This window comes from Euprymna scolopes, chromosome 20, assembly GCF_053919585.1.
Source record: "Euprymna scolopes isolate OS-2025 chromosome 20, ASM5391958v1, whole genome shotgun sequence".
In the NCBI taxonomy this organism is placed as follows: Eukaryota; Metazoa; Mollusca; class Cephalopoda; order Sepiida; family Sepiolidae; genus Euprymna; species Euprymna scolopes.
Genome location: NC_136501.1, coordinates 986,834 through 1,007,111, shown reverse-complemented (window position 1 = coordinate 1,007,111; position 20,278 = coordinate 986,834). Strand labels below are relative to the sequence as shown.

Genomic DNA, 20,278 nt, shown 5'->3' with positions numbered 1-20,278 from the left:
GGGTTAGGGTTAGGAAATTAGAGAAAAAATAATAACTAAATAAGTAAGAAAAATGGCCAACATAGCAACAATAAAAAATAACACAAAGAAGCACAAAAATATAATTAATAGAAATAAAAATGCTAATTATGAATGGAAAAATTGTAACTGTAGATCTTACACACTCTGTCAACTAAAAATTAAATACCTAGCCAAAAGCATTAGTGTCAAGGCCACAATATTTGCAAAAAAACAACAAAAAACTGAATAGCAAGAAATATTACATGGATTTTAAAACCCGGTAGAGGTACATTCAATAACAAAAGACTCAAAATGAAAACGGCACTAACAAACCATTACTAGAAACTTAAAGAAAGTGAACACTCACTGATAGTTGAATGGGAAATAGTATGACAAGCTTGTACAAGTAGGAATTTAGACGACATGTAGAGATTATGGTTGAAATCTTAAGCTGTAGCAGTGAAATAGCAAATAGCTGTATGCACAAAATAAAATTTACTTTAGAAACAATGGAAATGTATTATATATATATATATATATATATATATATATATATATATATGTTACAAGAAAGATTCCCCTTTTCTTGTAAGTCAAGAAAAACATTAGATAAGTGAAAATGAGATTAGGATAGACTGAGATTCGAACCTTGTAAGCAAGGTTCAGAAATAGATTCAGAAAGGAATTTTGCATTGTTCAGTTTCACATAAAATAGTTTAGATATGTTGTTGTAAAAGGAATTTTGATTTTTCAATTCTTTTTATAGAAACTGAATTAAAATAAGGTCAGTTAGATAAGAACAACAATAGAAATTTAAAAACATATTGAAAATAAGTTAGGTCGAAAAATAGATTAGTAAGATCTCTTTGTCTACAGAAATGGTTTGGAAACGTGTGAACCATGCATGTTTAGGATGTCATCATCATTTCGACCAGTCAAATGGAATAAAAGAACATCTCATATTTTTGTAACTGCCGTCTTCGTGTCGTCTTTCTACCAAATTGAAGGTAATGTGAAATCATCGTTATTAATGAACTATTTATAACCCATCTTAAGTAATGTGTCTCTCCATCATAAGTAAAGGGTTAAAGAACTGATAACCCCTTCCCTCCTCCCTATATGTTATAAGAAGAAACACTTCAGAATGGTATAAATGTCTGTCTCTCTCTATCTCTCCCCTCATCAATATACATGTCCCGTATCTCTTAATAAAAAGACCCCACCCCTATGCAGCATATATAATTAATTAGAATGAAAATTAATAATAATAAAATAAAAAACTAAACTAATACAGCATCTAAAATATAAACAAAATATAAGAAAACGTATCTAGGCACACCTTTTATTATACAAAGAAAGATGACCGTCTCTCTCTCTCTCTCTCTCTCTCTCTCTCTCTCTCTCTCCAAAAATGAACAAAGAAAAGGTGAAATAGAAGTCAGCTGATCTTTGTCTGACTTAACACATGGATTTATAAGAACATGCAGTAGCATCAATTCCATGCATTAGTTTTATAAGTCCTTACAAGGATGAAATGTGGAAAGCAACAAGTTAATAACTAAAATAAATAAATAAATAAATAAAAATATATATTTTTAAAAAAAGGAAAAAAAACAAAAAACATGTTAATTGCCTAATCAGACCATACATAAATCCCCTCCTTACATTTGCTCTGAGGCTCCACACAGCTATCCAACTTCCGCTCCATCATCTAGCATCTTTGAATCGATCTGTCATGTCTACCACTTGGAAAGGAAATTTTTTCCGAAATTAATAATGGATATTGTCGCAGACATAACAAGTAAGACATTTGTATCTAATACAACTGAATAAATATATGTATATTTAGACATATATGTATGTACTTATTGATTTGTAAATCGCCACTTGTTTTCATCTTTCACCAACAACGACTATATTTCATTCCTCGCATTGTGATAGCCTTCTAAATCTCTACTACATACCTATCCCACACAATGCTTCAAGCAAACTACATTATCAATCCTATCCCTTAGTCTGAGCCAGACAGAGTTTGCAACAACCAAAAAACTGTTTCAAATCTCCGAAAAGTGTGCTAGGACCGGATTCCAAATAAACTTTATCAAACGCTGCATCAAGCACAAGAGTCTCCCCAACACTATCCAAAAGTTTCACCTTCCTTCATTCCTCTGTCTGACGAAATTCAAATCATCAAGAAATTTCATCTAAATGTTCTGCATGAAGAAATTCTTATAATATCTCCACCATACACTACACAGACTCATCGAAGAATTCAATGCCACTAGGCCTGAGCTGACCACAACACATGAACCCATGCTTCACAAAATAATGACAGCCATAGATCTCACTACTCTCTACAGACTGAAAAAAAAAAGACTAAAAAATAAATTCACGTGGCTACTACATAAATACAAATCCGCACACACTCCCAGACAGGAAGACAGTAACCACACACCACAAGCAATGCACACCCAAGTCACGAACTCCCTCACACACGAACAAAAAGACCTTCTTAGCCTTGGACCCAAATTCATCATTACTCAAACAGTAAACAACAACACCCTGTTCAACATAGAAACACACTCCTGCAGAGCGGCTTACCACCTAAAATGGCTGAAATGGATAACCAACAATAACACTAAAACACAGAGCACCACCGATGACTTCCCCGTATATCAGCTAGACCACCCATTACATCCTCCACCAAAAGACCAGGAACTAGACACTAAGCTTGCAAGATTAAAACGAAGGATATTCGACATCATAAAACACGAACAAAGAAGCGTTATACAAAATATCTCATATAAACAACGCTGCTCACTTAAGAGCCTCAAGTGCAAAGACTTTGTTTACCTTCCGATAAGGGAAAGGAGTTCTGCGTCATACCTCGATACATATACGACCACCTTGCACTCACACACATAGGCAACGACACTTTATACATGCCAGCTACTGACATTACATCCACACATATCGAAAACAACATCAACACCACATGGGCCGACATATGTAGAATTAGAAAACTCCCCAACAAATAAAAACAGAACTTCACTACTAAAAATAGCAGACTCCCCACTTTTTACCATTTCATCAAAACACACAAAAAATCAGCAACCCCACAAATTAGACAAATAGTTTCAAGCATTGAAGGGCCCTTATATAAGATCTCTTGGCTACTCTCTCAACTACTTAAACCCTTATTCTCCTCCTTCCCTGGACACGTCAGCAGTTCCGATGAAGTACTCCACCGTCTAAACACCCTCCAACCACAACAACTAAAATAAGGTAAATACGCTTTTAGCCTCGATGTAGTTGCCCTCTACACCACAGTATCTGCACACCCAGCAGTAGATCTAATCACCGACCACATCTCCTGCAACTTACACTGCTTCAGCCTCACTCCCTTAGACATCCACAAACTCTTACTTATAATAGTAGACAACACATACTTCACCTACCAACGCCAAACATACAGATAAATTATAGGACTGCCCATGGGTTCCAGCCTCTCAGAAATACTAGCCATCTCATACATGGACAGACTTGAACGCCAAGCCCTCAACACGTGCAACTCGGTCATATTCCTCTCGAGATATGTCGATCATATCCTGATCCTCACATCATCACGCGCCGATGCTGAGAGCATCTACGCCATATTCTCCGATACCGACCCACACATAGCAATGACGGATCTCTATCACTTCTAGATTTCAACCTAAAAATATCAGACAAAGGGACCGTCATTACTAAATTTTACTGAAAAGCAGCCAGCCAAAGTATATTTGTACACTACAAGTCGGCCCTCCCTACTAAGGCCATTATCAGATATGCTAGGAATGAGATCATCCGCATCCAAAACAAGTGCAGCAAGCCAAAAGACAAGACAGAATGCCAAAAACAGTTCCACCAGGTCCTAGAGACAAACGGATACACCAGCACTATCATTAAACACCTCTGGAACACGAGAAAACATGTAAGAAGCTTCCCCACTAATACCTGCTTCCTTAAAATGCCCCATCTCAGCGATAAGATCACAATGGCTATCCGCAGGGCTATCAAAAGAGAGGGTATCAATATGCAACTAGCCCACTCTGGACCATCCCTTAGACAGAAGCTTTCTAAACACAAGCACAACGAGGACCCACCACCATGCACACTGACAAACTGCCCCGTATACCCTGCAATTATCTGCCACCGCACACACGTAGACTACAGACTAGAATGCTCTGCCTGTGGAAAATTCTACGTGGGCAGCACCACAAGACCCCTACACATAAGAATTAAGGAACACACACAAACACAAGCATCATCATTCCACAGACACCTCACCACCTGCAGAAACACTACTACATCTATTAAAGTCGATATTTTAACCACAGAACACAATATTGGGAATCTTTGCATAAAGGAATCATTACTAATATCCAAATTATGGCCAGAACTCAACAACAGACTGGAGCTCGGATCATCATTCATTATATAAGTTTACATACGCCCCCCCCCCACCAAAGACTTACTATTACAACCCTAATCCATTAGAACAGGTACACCACTGCACACCGCTCATACACCAACTCACAGTCCAGACAGGGCCTTGCTACAAGCTCCTTCCCAAATAAATTATATATATAAAAAAATAAATAAAAATAAAAAAAATTTAATAAATAAGTAACAAACAGCAATATATATAAAAAACAAAAAATAATAAAAAGATAGTTAACTGAAACCTTAACATAAACCAATTGAAAACAAAAACAAAAAAAAAAAACAACCTTTTGATTTAAGCTAACCCACCTATTCAAACCGAAATAACACTAACAACAAACACAAATAAATAAGCAATAACAATAAAGAATTAAATGGAAAAAAAGAATGTCCCATCTATTACTACTTATAGTTTTATGAAAATAAATAAATTAACAGCTCCCAAGGAATGTCAATCCAGTACCTCCCTCCCCACCTATCTTCCTATTCCTGACAACCGCAACACTAACCTAAACACCCCAATAGCCGACTGGGAGCGCACCCTCCCACCTCCCCTCTCACATCCCACTCCTACTTCTATCCTTCAAAAGCTAACCGGTACCAGCCTACTAGCGACTTTAGTGACCTCGATACACCAAGTCATCCCACCTAATACATATCAGCAAGAAAAAATAAATAAATAAATAGACAGAGAATACGAAATTAAAAAAAGCTCACGTTAAAGCAACGAGTTAATAACTAAAATAAATAAATAAATTAAAATAAATAAAAAATATATATTTATAAAAAAGGAACAAAAAAAAACATGTTAATTGCCTAATCAGACCATACATAAATCCCCTCCTTACATTTGCTCCAAGGCTCCACACAGCTATCCAACTTCCGCTCCATCATCTAGCATGCTTTGAATCGATCTGCCATGTCTACCACTTGAAAAGGAAATTTTTTCTGAAATTGATAATGGATATTGTCACACACATAACAAGTAAGACATTTGTATTTAATACAACTGAAGAAATATATGTATATATAGACATATATGTATGTACTTATTGATTTGTAAATCGCCACTTTTTTCGTCCCCTTTCACCAACAACGACTATATTTCATTCCTCGCATTATGATAGCCTTCTAAATCTCTACTACATACCTATCCCAGACAACGCTTCAAGCAAACTAAATATCAATCATATATATATATATATATATATATATATATATATATATATATACACACACACACACAAATTCATTGGAAGTGGAAATTGGGTCAAGTTTAAAAAGCCAAATTTCCAAGGAGAGATATTGTTTTGAATGAGATCTAATTCCGTGTCTACATAGATAATGAAATTGAATGTATTAAATTATTTAGTTTTTAAAACCACATTTGCTTTTTGTATCACATTTTAAGAATAATAAAATGTTTTTTCTATTTTTTTAAATATCTTATAAAATGAGAAACAAAACATTTGTGTTATTATAATTTCACATCAACCTACAATCAAAACTACAAAATCATTGAGATACACTTCAGCTGTAAACATTTGTAAAAGTCGCTGCTTCTATTGCATTAATAAAAACTGTATTTATTAGAATTTAAATGCAACCGAAAATCAGAAAATTCAAGCTTAAGTATTGTCTGACATTTAATATAATTTTATTGCAGAAAATAATAATTCTGAATGATAGAAAATGTGAACTTGTACTTGTTTATAATCATTGAGTATCAGAAATAAAGTTTGTAACATAAGCATAAAAAAAATGTAGCGAATCTAATGAAATAAAATTATTCTGGAATTAAATATTTTTTGGTGAAAACCATTTATGCATGACACTTTGGAATTTCTTGAAATTTCAGACAATTTGTTTTACCGTGAAATGTTTTCAAATGATTGTTTTTTCTCAGATTGATGTTTGTATGAAATCAGCAATCGCAATCAATGGAATGTGATTACAGTTAATTTTCTTTTACCTCGACATGCTTTTCTTCCTTCTCTCTCCTTATCTTTCTCCCTTATTTCAGTTAGTTATATAAAACACTAAAACAATATTTTCAAATTGCAAATGACTTTATTTTGACTCTGCAACTATAAAGGACCGTTCACCATCTTGAATTTCATTTTTGTTACTAGCATCTGCATTGATAATATTTTGAATATTAATTTAGTAATTTTTTTTTTCTTTTTTTTTTTTTTACATAGGCATCACCACTTATCAAGGCCCAGGGACCACTCGAGCATAAGGGTTAAGAGTTTACAGTAGTCAATTGGACAATATCGTAATCTTTAATAATGGAAATTTGGTAAATTTGTTAACTTAAGTGGAACGGCTCATCAAAAACTTGTTTACATTGGACTTGAAGACAATCAGATTGTAGTCAGCTGGAAAGCAGGAAAATGGAAGACAGGCGTGCACTTCTAAGAAAGAAGCTTTGTTCATGGAATCTACGTTTAGGTTTAGGCACAGATAAAGAGTCGGGGGGAATTATTGATAGTGTTTTTAGCTAGACGAGTGTTTCTTGTGAAAGTTTGGCAAGGGGGGACCATAGATTGAAGCTCAGTCGAGCACTTGCCATGAAAATAACGATAAAACAGAAACAAACTCGCAGCATCTCTTCTGTAAGATAGAGGTTGCAGGGAAGAGAAAAGGACATCTCATACGAGGCTACAAAGTCTATTTTCAACTCTATCAAGGCAGGACAAGTCTTTTCTAGCAGCTCCTGCCCAGATGTGGCAACAGTACTCCATCCTTGGATGTACCTACCTCTTATCTAGGTAGAGAATTGCATCAGCAGTGAGATATCTACTGGATTGTTAGAAAGATCCCACCATTTTTCCAGAGGACTTGGCAACAGATTTGATGTACGTGTTCCATTTCAGAGAAGGAGTAAAAGTCAAGCCCAGAAGCTTGTCAAAACATGAGGCCTCCCCAAGATGAGAGCCATTCATTTCAATTGATGCCAGATGGGGATCAGAGTGTTGATGATGTTAAGATAAAAGCTTGGTTTTAGATGCATTAAAAGTAACAAGCCACTCCTTTCCCCATTGTACCACATGCTCAAGATCAGAGGAGAGAGAATCGGATAGTAATTCTATGGTTCATGGTTTTGACTGTTACTATGAAGGGCCGAGTTGCTATCTCAGATTTCATCTTTTCATCTGCATTGGGATAAAAGGATGACTATGAACAACAGATAATATTTTGAATATTAATTTATTAACTGTTGAATTATATATATCATGATGATCTTTATCTTTTATTTTATTTAAATTGCCATTAGATAAAGTGTCCAACATGGCCAGTTTGATGTTTGCTCCATATTTCACAAACTATTGTGTTACTCAACTATTTCAATAATTGAGATTGTCGGACTGACTTCTTCATCTTGGTTGTTAAATAAATAAATATGTAAAATAAGTACAAAAATACAGACAATTACTATTTCAATAATCTTTCTTATAACCTGTGATCTGCTTGGCCAATTATTGTTTAGTATTTGTAAACTTGGGAGAAAAAGGGATAAATAAATACCTGGGAAGAGATATGGATGCTCATCCAGAATTCCCTTATATTAAAAAAACAAAAGAAAGGAAAATCTTTATGATGTAACTGTGACGTAAAGAAAATATTGTATTCCAAAAATCATGTAAATTGATTTAAAGAAAATCATTAAACGAATTTGAGTTTTTTTCAATTGCCACCCCTCACCTCTGACTTTTCATGTTAAAAATGACTTCAAAAAATCACGCAAGTTTGAATTGTTTGGAATTATCTCCTTTGTTGCTTCAGCCGGTTTTAAAAATGGCATAGCAAGATAGTCGCTCGTTGGTTAGCCATAAAATGTGATTTTCTTATTTAAGAATAAAACTATTTGATCAATTTGTGATTTTTGGAATACAATATTTTTTTATCACTGGTACATACAGCATGCAGATTTTTCTTAATTTTTGTTTTTTCAATATTGGAGGAATTCTAGATAAAAACTGAGGTATGCTAGTCTGAAATTCAATTTCTAAATTTTTATGATGATAATGATGCTTTTGGAGTAAAGTTTGGATAAGTTTTGATGAGGTAATTACATATGACTTTCTGGGCTTGATGAATAACTTTACTTGCGAGAAAATGGTTGGATTAATCATGTGACAAAGAAAGGATTTGAAGTTGAATAATCCGTTGCAGCTAAGATTTGTTATGTTGCATCTGCTTTCTTACCTGCTACTTATACCATCTAAACTAATATTTCTTGGTTCATGGTTGAGTTGTCGGCAACTAAACTAGAATTTCTGAATTTTTTAGATGAGGGCTGATTGTTTATATTACTTGTTTTCATTGGACTATTGTTCTCATCTTGAGTTTTATTTGTGCAATGTTTCGGTTTGTCCTTCAACCATCTTCAGGCACGGTGGGTGTTGTTTGGAAAAGAAAAGAGAAATGTTACCATATCCATCCATAGATATTTTTGTATTCTGTGAGTTAATCTGTATTTTATGGTTTTAGTTTTGAATTTGTGAAAAAATTATAGAAAAAAACAAATATTGTACACCCTTAAAAATTTGGTGATGAAAGAGAGATAATCCCTTATTGATTTTTATTAGAGTTGCCTCCCCTTTGTCAACCAATTTTTTTTCACAAATTCAAAACTAAAACCATAAAATAGATACTAACTCACAGAATACAAAAATATTTATGGAGCCGGTAACTTTTCTCCTTTCATAACATTATCATAATCCATATTACTTGATTAAATGATTATTACAGAGCCTGTCTCTACTTTATCATTATTTTTATGGCAAGTGCTCGTTTGAGCTCCAATCTATGGTCCCCTCTTGCCCGATTTTCACAAAAAACACTCGTCTAGCCAAAACCACTATCAATAATTTACTGCACTCTTTATCTGTGCTTAGACCTAAACGTAGATTCCATGAACAAAGCTTCTTTCTTAGAACTGCATACATGTCGAAATCTCTTCTGTTTGCCTGCTTTCTGACTACAATATAGTCATCTTCAAGTCTTATGTGAACAAGTTCTTTGAACCGTTCCCTTAAGTAATCCAATTTACCAAATTTCACTATTAATGGTTACTACGATATTTTCACATTGACTATCGTACACTCATTAACCCTTTTCCTTTTTGTAAAAAAAAAAATAAATAAATAAAAATACATGAATGCATCTAGTTATGCGCTTGCTCCATTTTATCACGACTCATACTTGTATGTTGCTCGAAATTTCCCTTTTATATGAATTTCATCTGTTTTTTTTTATTATGGGAGCCACTATTTATCAAGGCCCAAAGGCCACTCGAGGATAAAGGTCAATTAGTGTACTGTAGTCACTGAGACAACAGTGTATTAATAGTTAATAGTGGAAATGGGGTAGAAATGGATTATTTAGGGGAGTCGGCTCAACAAAAACTTGAAGATGACAATATTGAAATCAGCTGGAAAGCAAGTCAACGAAACAGAATTCCACAGGTGGGCAGTTCTAGGTAAGAAACTTTATTGTGTTGATAGTTGTTGTAGCTAGATGAGTGTTTTTTTTTTAAAGTTTGGCAAGGTGGGGAGTAGCATAGATTGGAGCTCAGACGAGCACTAAAAATTACAATAGAGCAGAGACAGACTCGCAACATCTCTTCTGTGAGAAAGAGGTTGCAGGGGAAAAAAATAGTATCACCCACTCGGTTTTGAAGTCAGTTTTTAACTTTGTTAAGGCAGCATAGGATGTTAAGAGCAGCTCCTGCCCAGATATGTCAACAATTTTAGCACATATCTGGCTCTTATACATGTAAAGGATTGCATCGGGAGTTAGATACCTTCTGAAGCAGTAGAATGATGCAACCATTTTACCGGTAACCTTGCAACAGATTTGATATAAGTCTTTCATTTCAGGTCAGACCCAAAAGTTTGTCAAAATAGGGAGCCTCTTTTAGACGAGAATTATTCATATTAATTGGGGCCAAATGGGGATCAGAGCATTTATGGTGAAAAGATGAAAGCTTGGTTTTGGATGCGTTAAAATTAAACCAAATTTTTGCATCAAATTACCTAAGAGTATAGGTTGTGATGGAGTATGCTAAAGAGCATATTATCATGACTGTGGATGACATATTCTTATTCTTGAGTTTTCATTTAACTTTTTTTTCCAGTTGTTTAAAATAGTTTTGCTTTTACCTATTTCCATGTTGCCTTTTCCTTAATATTTTTAAAAACTTGTGTTTTTAAAGAACTTGAATTTTACTTCTCCATGATCCAATGGATTTTCTGAAAGCATGAACTTACCCTGGACATCGTAATTCTGTTTCCCATTATTATGGATTATTAATGGACTTTATTGGATTTATCCTGTTCTTCCTGGATTTTACCTTCTTATTCAATAGATTTTTACCATATCCTTTTATACTTCAACCTTTTTCCTTGTTCCTGCTTTCATAATCATTATGAATCTTTATGGACTTTCACTGTTTAAGACTTTTTTATGCAAATATGAAGAAACTACAAATATTGTAGTTTTTTTAGTGAATGAATCTTCAAAATTTATTGTATATTTTGCAAACCTCTTTTCTCTGAGAAGAATTGCATTTTTTGAAACTCCACAGAATAAGGTCTTTCAAGTTTATTCATACTTCTTGTCGGATAATTAAAATTCTGTATCCCTTCTTTACAGGTTTTAATGATTTTTTGAGAATTTGAATAATTTTCAATACCATTTATAGATTAGTCATCCACAATTTATTAGAAAAAATAATGAACGTATCTAATTTCTATTCAATGAAATTTCAAAATAATGAACCTTGTTATTTCAAATAGATTTTTCATTTTGCGCGTGAACATATGTTTGTGTACATTCGTTGAATTATGAATCTAATCTCCATTTCAATATTGTGGTCTCATTTCTCTAATGCATGTTTTCTTGAACAGCAAGGATAATTCCTTTTTTTTTTTTTTTTTAACAATGAAGTCACCACTTATCAAGGCCACTCTGGGATAAGAGTTATTGCGTGTACAGTAATCAATGGAGTTTTCTAACAATCCATTTTTTCCTTTGTGTTCGATTATAAAAAGAAATTTGCCATAGTCATGAATATTTCCGACTTCCATGAGTCATCTTCAAGCATGTGATGAATTAAAAATTGTGTTTTGTGAATTTATTGAAAAGTCGATTAAAATCTTTTAAAATCATTAATAGTACTTAAGCCTTTCACCTCATATTAATGGTCCGTTTATGCGAATAGGGCTTTAATGATTGGGATATACGAATAGGTAGGGCTTTAATGATTGGGATATACGAATAGGTAGGGCTTTAATGATTGGGATATACGAATAGGTAGGGCTTTAATGATTGGGATATGCGAATAGGTAGGGCTTTAATGATTGGGATATACGGCATAATCACATTAACACACCGGTTCCCATCAGATCACCGAAGTTAAGCAACATTGAGCTTGGTCATTACTAAAATGTGACCAATTTGGGAAGCCCAGGCACTGTATGTAGGAGGACGTCGACACATCCCTGCAAAAAGTTGCAAAAACTTAACGTCATCATCTTCTCTAACGGGAATATACATGCGACTGGGGGCCGCTTGTGAATTTCATACTACCATGAAACTTCCTCCTTCGGCGGCAGCCAGTTAAACCCTAAATAGGGTTGGTGCTGACTGCTTGCTTTTTATTGGGAGGTGCAAACTACAATGTGAGACGGCTAAAATGGAAGCATTTTTTATTAATGTTTCTAAATTCGTTTTTGGAGGTGTCATATTCGCAACTATGGCAAATTCCTTTTTACACTCAAAAAGAAAGTTCGAACATTGGCTCGCTAAATGGAGAAAAAAATAAATTGCAAGAAAAACAAACAGGAATTATCCCTGCTGTTCAATGAAACCTGCATAAGAGAAAACAATGCTGCCCAAATAAACTAATTTCATTGCTGTAACAAAAGGATTCTCCCTCCAAACAAAACCAAAACTCAGATTTAAAACAAATAACAATTTTTATTTTACGAATGATACTCCTCCACCGTATGAGTGACTTATAATCAGAACCCTGAGTCCGACCAAATCAAAACATAACTCCAACTGAACACAGACAATACAAAAGTTCATCTGTTTCTGAGAATCACGAGCCCAACTTACTCCATCTGTTCACTCTTCTGGAATATATAACTACTTAATTTACTCACATAAATTAATGTACGAAAGTATAAATTTATGCGTAAACTTTAAGTATTTACTTCAACAGTGCTCAATATGTAGGTAGAGCTAGTTAGTAAGTTATAAAATATATATGGCGATTAAGCTACACTGAATATTCCGCGTTTCATCCACTCTAGGATTCTTTAAGCTTACGTAAGCCTGAAGAATCCTAGAGTGGATGAAACGCGGAATATTTAGTGTAGCTTAATCGCCATATATATTTTATAACTTACTATATATATATATATATATATATATATATATATACATACATTGGTATCATTTAGAATAGACCAAACAGTAAGCCCACTTGAAAAGATTAAACTATTTATCGATAAGCTTAAAAAACTTACAACTTTTGGATGATCAAACCCCAAACCAAATACATTTCCCATTGTTATGCATAACTTTTGTTCATGTTTTAATTGCAGCAGTAATGTTCGTTGGTAAATTTGTGTATCGTTAATACCAGGCTTCAACCTGGAAACGTTTCGTTCGTTCAAGCATGTTGATATACTCGTTGGCCTCCTCCTCAGACACCTCAGCCTCTTCTTGAACGATTTCTTTAACAGCATCTCGCACATTGTCCGGCATTTGGTTGGCATTACTGAAATGAAGACAAAAAAAAATAGTAAAACAATCAAATATTACGTTATTCACGAAATATTAACCAATTTTGAATTCATTTTTTACGTTTTTTTCTGTTGATACATTTGCAGGCTTTCATAGAAATTTTTACATTGTAAGAAACTGATTTAGGTTCTCAGCACCACTGACTGTTTTTCCTTGATTAAGCACGAAAGGAACCAGAGAGTATTAAGAACTCATCATAGTCGGACTCATCTCAGGATCAATAACTCTCTAAAATGGAAGATCTATTGGATTACTGTTGCTTTGTACAGCTCCAAGTGTTTGCAACGAAGGAAGCAGAGCCAAAATTCACCATTAAAGAAATTAAAATGCTCCACTGGATCTTGAGAATTACACTGCTCGACCATAATTGTAATGACAACATCTGAAGGTGTGATGCTTTTAAATTTGAAATCACTTGGAAGCTATCGAGACAAAAGCGGATGATGAAATGGGCAGACTCCTGGCAAAATGGTCACTATACAACCAGCCTTCACCCGAACCAAGCCTGTGATTGGGTTATGTGGAGATAAAAATCCATCATTGCAGATCCAGAATTTGTTAACACTGAACTTTTTTTTTTTTTTTTTTACATAGTGATCACCACTTATCAAGGCCCGGAAGCCACTCAGGGATAAGGGTTATTGCAAGTACATTACGTTAGTGTGGAGATTTGATGAAGTGTTTACTTAAGTGTTTACTTTAAAACAACCATCTTATAGTCAGTTGGGAAGCAGTTCTATGGTATTGTGTTCCACAAACTTTTCTCATGGAAGTTGTATCTAGTTTTAGATATACAGAGGAAAAAACAAAAATCATTTCTAGTGCTAGTTATACTGCTGATGTGCAAATGCTGTTACATGAACTAGAAAAGTCTGCGAATGACTTTACGTTAATACAGATAAGACAAAATTTATAACTTTCAATGAAGAGGAGGGGATCAGATGAAACAACATTTAAAGAAAACAAAAAACAATATTTATAAAATTCTTTTTTGAACTTGTTATACAAACAACCAGCAAAGGATGAAATTTGATGCAGATATGTTTGGCTTCATCAGATGCTGAAGTGATCATGCCTTTTTTTTTTTTTTTACATGGTGGTCACCACTTATCAAGGCCCGAAAGTCACTCAGGGATAAGGGTTATTGCAAGTACAGTACGTTAGTGTGGAGATTTAATGAAGTGTTTACTTAAGGGGGCGGTTTATTAGGAATTTTTTTACGTTGGACTTGAAGACATCCAGGTTGTAGTCAGGTGGGAAGCACGCAGATGGAACAGAGTTCCACAGGCATGCATTTCTGTCTGGTACATTGGTGATGAGTAGAATAGAAATCTTACATCCATCGGGTTGAGATTCGCCCAAACTTTTGGAAACCAAGCCTTAGTCACTGTAGATTTAAAAGATTTGGCACAAGACGTTTTTGCAATGGTCGCAAGTATCCAGAAGGCAGCCTTGATTTCAGAGCATTTATTTCATTGAAAGCAATTGAAATTTCTGAGAGCTGGTTGTTTGGTTTCTGTTGGAATTTTTTGGAAAGTATGAAGCTCTCACTACGAACAGTTAACCCGTCAGTTATATCAAATGCAATACAGGATACATTCTTTTCAAAAATGGAATGTAGAGGAATTTTTGATACAAAATATCTGAGGTTGCCTCAGTCAACCATCAAGTAATGATATGCTGAAAAAAATGATTTCCAATTCCTGCAAATACGGCTGGCCATTGACTATCGCAAAATACATTAACTGCTGACCCGATAACTCTTAGAGAAATATTTTGAGGATTGAAACATAAAATAACAACTTGTTATGTATGTTTGGTGGATGACCCATGTCATAGCTCATGAGGAGTAGTGGTAGTGAATAAATAAAAACTTGAATCACATTCAAATTGAGATCTTTAGTCGGAAGTGGTAGAAAATGCTACAGATTCCAGCTTAGGGGTGGGGCATCATTTTTGAACACAGACACACATTGTTTTTAAAATTTTACTTTAAATTCCAAAATTGCAATATGAAATTTACATGAGGAATTTTCAAGTTTGGTTTGTCTGTTTTATGACATATCAGCCATTTTTTGTACCAAAAGTTTTTTTCTTAGTATTAGGTCACTACTCATCAAGGATGAAGATTAAGGAGTAGAAATGAACATCAGCTAAAAAATGGAGAATATTATGGAAGTACTAAAATTAATAAATGGAATGAACTAAGTTTTATTACTTATGAAACACAGAATATCTATTGAAAATGATTCATTGATCACAAGTTGTGTAGGAGCTATTCATATCTTTCTGAATGATATTATAGTTTCAATAAATTCAAAAGAGGATTTGAACTCGGTGTAGACAATTCTGTAATGTGTGAGAGTTGAGCATGTATTACAATGGAGAAAGAAGTGGCTGGTTACTTTTAATGTATCTAAAACCAAGCTTTTATCTTTACATCATCAACACTCTGATCCCCATCTGGCATCAATTGAAATGAATGGCTCTTGGGGAGGCCTTGGGGAGGCCCCATGTTTTGACAAGCTTCTGGGCTTGACTTTTACTCCTGCTCTGAAATGGAACACGTACACCAAATCTGTTGCCAAGTCCTCTGGAAAAATGGTGGGCTCCTTCTATCGATCCAGTAGATATCTCACTGCTGATGCAATTCTCTACCTAGATAAGAGACAGGTACGTCCAAGGATGGAGTACTGTTGCCACATCTGGGTAGGAGCTGCTAGAAAGAACTTATCCTGCCTTGATAGAGTTCAAAATAGACTTCGTAGTCTCGTAGGGGATGTCCTTTTCTCTTCCTTGCAACATCTTTCTCACAGAAGAGATGTTGCGAGTTTGTCTCTGCTTTATCGTTATTTTCATGGCAAGTGCTCGACTGAGCTTCAATCTATGGTCCCCCCCTCGCTAAACTAATTCCCCCCCACTCTTTATCTGTGCCTAAACCTAAACGTAGATTCTATAAACAAAGCTTCTTTCTTAGAACTGCACGCCCATGGAATTGTCTTCTGTTTTCCTGCTTTCCGGCTGACTACAATATGGTTGTGTTCAAGTCCAACATAAATAAGCTCTTGATGAGCCGTTCCATTTAAGTTAACAAATTTACTGAATTTCCATTACTAAAGATTACTATATTGTTTAATTACCTACTGTACAATCTGTAACCCTTATCCTCGACTGACCTCGTGGCCTTGATAAGTGGTGATGCCTATGTAAAAAAAAAAAAAAAAAGAACACACACACACCACCACATGATTTCAAGTTATTACTCACCCAGATATGTAGAAATAGGCTCCTTGGTTTTTAAGTAAATCCCAAACTAAGACTCGTTGTTTTTTCAAAATATGCTGAACATAGATTTTATCCTCCTAAAAAATAAAACAAAAAACAAATTGAGAGATTATGCAAAGGAATAATTGAAACATGAATTTTGGAATGGAATATTCAAATTGAAACATAACCTTAAATATTCATCTACACAAATTTATCTACAAGTTATTTAATCATATCAACAGTTGTTTGACATAGTTATCTATTATATAAAAGGCAAATGTCTGTGTGTATGTATGTATATCTGTGCGTCTCATTAAAACTTTAAAAATCCAAAACAAACACAAAATTTATATTTTCTTGATCAGCAATGTCCCGGATGTATAATATTTAAAAAAAATAAATTTTGGTGTAGAAATGGTTAAGAATTCATTGGGGAGTTGGTCAGATTTCATAATACTTTAATTAGTATTCCATCTATGCATGCATACATGTAAACATTCACAGCAAGAACTTATCTTTTACTGCAAAGAATTTTCCTTTCTTCTTCTATGTACCTAAAACCAAACAATACACATCCTGAGGTCATTTGCTGACATCTATGCAGACAACAAAACTGTCCGAGGCCACAGTTAACCTACTAGCAGTGACAAGTGCCTTGTTTATATCATGAGATCATCCATTTAGGAGGTTAACTTATAACTTATATATGAATCATGTTTCTCTATGCGTCTGCATTGAGCATTCTCTTTGGTCATTGGAGTAGTTGCTTTTGCTAATATGATTTGTTTGGGTATTGTGTAATCCAGACTCATCCTTTCATGGGTATAAGTGATACTTAACATCTTGTGTTCTTAAACAGCAAATTGTTTTTATATATATAGAAAATACTATTTTTGAAGTGAATAAGCTAACAGCTATAAATTCTCGACATGTAAAAAACTTTTGATAGGGTCTATAATCCATAACGAAGACATAAAAAAACAAAGCAGAAAAAGAGAAACCTGATCTCGGGAGAAAGCAGTAAAGACTTTGAGTAAATTAAGTTTTTCAAGTTTTCCCCATTCTTTTTGAAAGAAATAATCCTTCTTTTCACTCCTGCAGCCAAAGAAAAGGTAGTTTCCTGAAAGTGGACAAAAAGAAATAATTCAGATGAATAAAATAAATTTATATAAAAAAAAACAATTCATTGGTATTAGTGGATATATCCATATATGAACAAAAGCATTTTCTTTTTCAGGTTGTTTCAAGGAGCCTAGCACGTATCAATGAGAATCGGAGACCACGAATGAATGCATCACGGACAGATTCATCCCTGTAAATGGTGGCTGATATGTCTTTAAAACAACAGTCAGTGGCAAGTCGATTCAAGGCCTGAAGGTATTGGTCGACAGACTCGCTTTCTTTTTGCAAATGCGTGGAAAACAGATGTCTAGCGTGAATAACACTTGGAGACTTGTTGTAAACGTCTTTCAATAATTCCACAGCATGTTCAAAACCAGAGCAATCTTTGATAACGTCAGCAACAGAGGAACCGATGTTTAAATAGAGAACTTCTAGCTTATCAGGCTTTAACAAAGCGATAGTTAATAAGTAGTAATTAAAGTCGCGGAACCATAATTTCCAAAGCTTGTTGGCCTGAGGGTCTGCCGAGGAAACATCAAATTTATCCAGGCGAATTATCTTCTTCATGAGAAAAATAAAAAATTAGTTTGGTAAATTGTGGTGCTTTATCGTAGAATGGAAGACAGAGCAAAACCTCTTTACTAGGCTTTACCGAACTAATTTCACAGCCAATAATAAATGTAAGAGCAAATAGTAAACGTAAGAGCAAATAGCAGGTAGCAGCAGTAAACGCAAGAACTGTTCGTAATGAAATGTTGAAGAAGAAAAAAAACTCAGCCCTTTTAAAAAGGAAAAGGAACGTGTGCAAAATCATGTGCCATAGAAACTTTTATTTTAACGGAAATATAACAAGTATGCTGTCATCTACAATTAACAATAAATATTTTTTTATTTATCTACATTTCAGGTCATAAAGGGTTAATATACAATGAGAATCTGAGAAGTGTTAGCCAAAGTCTATGTAACACGATCGGACATAAAGAAAAAGATTTGAAAATAAATTTAAATCAAAAAAGAATTTATTGGTATTAACGTGTATATCTGTAGACGAAAACAATACTTTCTTTTCAGATTGTTTAAAGAGTGTTAATGTTCCAACACTATTTCCGACATAACTTAATATTTCCCCCTTTTTCTTTTCTTCCTTTTTAATATTTTATTAACAGCCTTTTTTTTCACATTAACAAATACAAACATTAACAAAATATAAGGAAAAAAGGAAGAAAAAGATGTAGAGACATTAAAATATTTTCTCAGAAACCTTGAAGTAAACAAAGGCAGGAAACGAGATGTGTGAATATATTTATATCATGTTGTTTGGACGACCATCGAGCATAACCCGGATTTTTCTTTTGCCTAAGAAGAATCTCATTATATTAAGTAATCATTCAGAAATACTAACCAGAATTATCTTTTATGTTTGAAACAAAGAAAGATGCAGAGAATGTAGAGGACATAAGCAAGAGTGATAGAGAGAAGAGAAACGATGAATGAATTTACATTAAGCCACACACACATTAGTGAAGGGATGATTCAATAATTTTCCCTAATTCCGATACAATTACTGATTCTGTTTTTAATTCCTTAAAAATCACTATATATTTAGTTTCAGAGTGTTTTCCTTTATATCACCACAAAAATCTATGATAATCTATATGATTATATTATTATATATATCAATCTATATGATATATTAATTTATGTATTAATCTATATAAATATATTAAAATATATATTAATCTATATAAATATATTAATTTATATATTAATCTATGTAAATATATTAATTTATATATTAATCTACATGAATATATTAATATATATATTAATCTATATGAATATATATTAATATATATATATTGATATATATATTAATTTATATGATATATTAATATATATATTAATCTATATGATATATTAATATATATATTAATCTATATGATATATTAATATATATATTAATCTATATGACTATATTAATATATATTTTTGTGAACATAAAAAATGCACTTGTTTGGGTGATCTATACATTTTTTTAATAGTTTAAAAACAAAACACATTTACCATTTTATCTTTAGTAACAACAATGGAAAATTAAGTTTTTAACAAAAATAAACCAAATAAAAAAATTACAAGAATCGTTTTTGGCATTGGAAAGAAGGCACAATTTTCTCTGATTCCTTCAATTCCCAATTCCGATTAATCATCCCAACACTAACGCACGTTTGCAAATACACATCTACAAGCGTTTACAGTGCCTACTAGGCACTATCATCAAGTGTCTAATGTCTCTCTGTGTAAGAAGTTTGTCAGGACAACCTGACATAAGGATACCCCACCCCCAAGTAAACTCTGACTAAATATTTAAAATAACAGAGTATTAACTGGTTAGTTAATTAGAGGAAAAGTAATTATCACCATTAAAACAAAAAAAAAAAACTACTGAATAGTTTGAAAATGATAAAATACTATTCAATTAATAGATGAGATTCTGGCAGATACTACTACTCTTCTGAGTCAGAATGGACCTGGGAGTAATGGCGACCAACGGCTAACTACACACACTTCAATGCTACCAAAT

The 20,278-nt window shown here is 33.7% G+C and overlaps 2 protein-coding genes across 2 annotated transcripts in view; one reads left to right on the top strand and one right to left on the bottom strand.

Annotated features, from left to right (window-relative positions):
* LOC145241281 (uncharacterized) overlaps positions 1–18,715 on the top strand; it is a 292,029-nt gene extending 273,314 nt beyond the window's left edge. The window contains exon 46 of the mRNA XM_080104025.1: positions 17,813–18,715. Coding sequence (XP_079960151.1) covers positions 17,813–17,893 — 81 coding nt within the window. The 3' untranslated portion in view covers positions 17,894–18,715. The remainder of the gene's footprint in view (positions 1–17,812) is intronic.
* Positions 12,455–20,278, bottom strand: part of LOC145241282 (NADPH-dependent diflavin oxidoreductase 1-like) — an 80,528-nt gene continuing 72,704 nt past the window's right edge. Inside the window, exons 14-16 of the mRNA XM_080104026.1 lie at positions 17,577–17,695; positions 16,576–16,670; positions 12,455–13,282 (exon numbers count right to left, since the gene is read on the bottom strand). Of these exons, the coding sequence (XP_079960152.1) occupies positions 13,138–13,282; positions 16,576–16,670; positions 17,577–17,695 (359 nt within the window). The 3' untranslated portion in view covers positions 12,455–13,137. The remainder of the gene's footprint in view (positions 13,283–16,575; positions 16,671–17,576; positions 17,696–20,278) is intronic.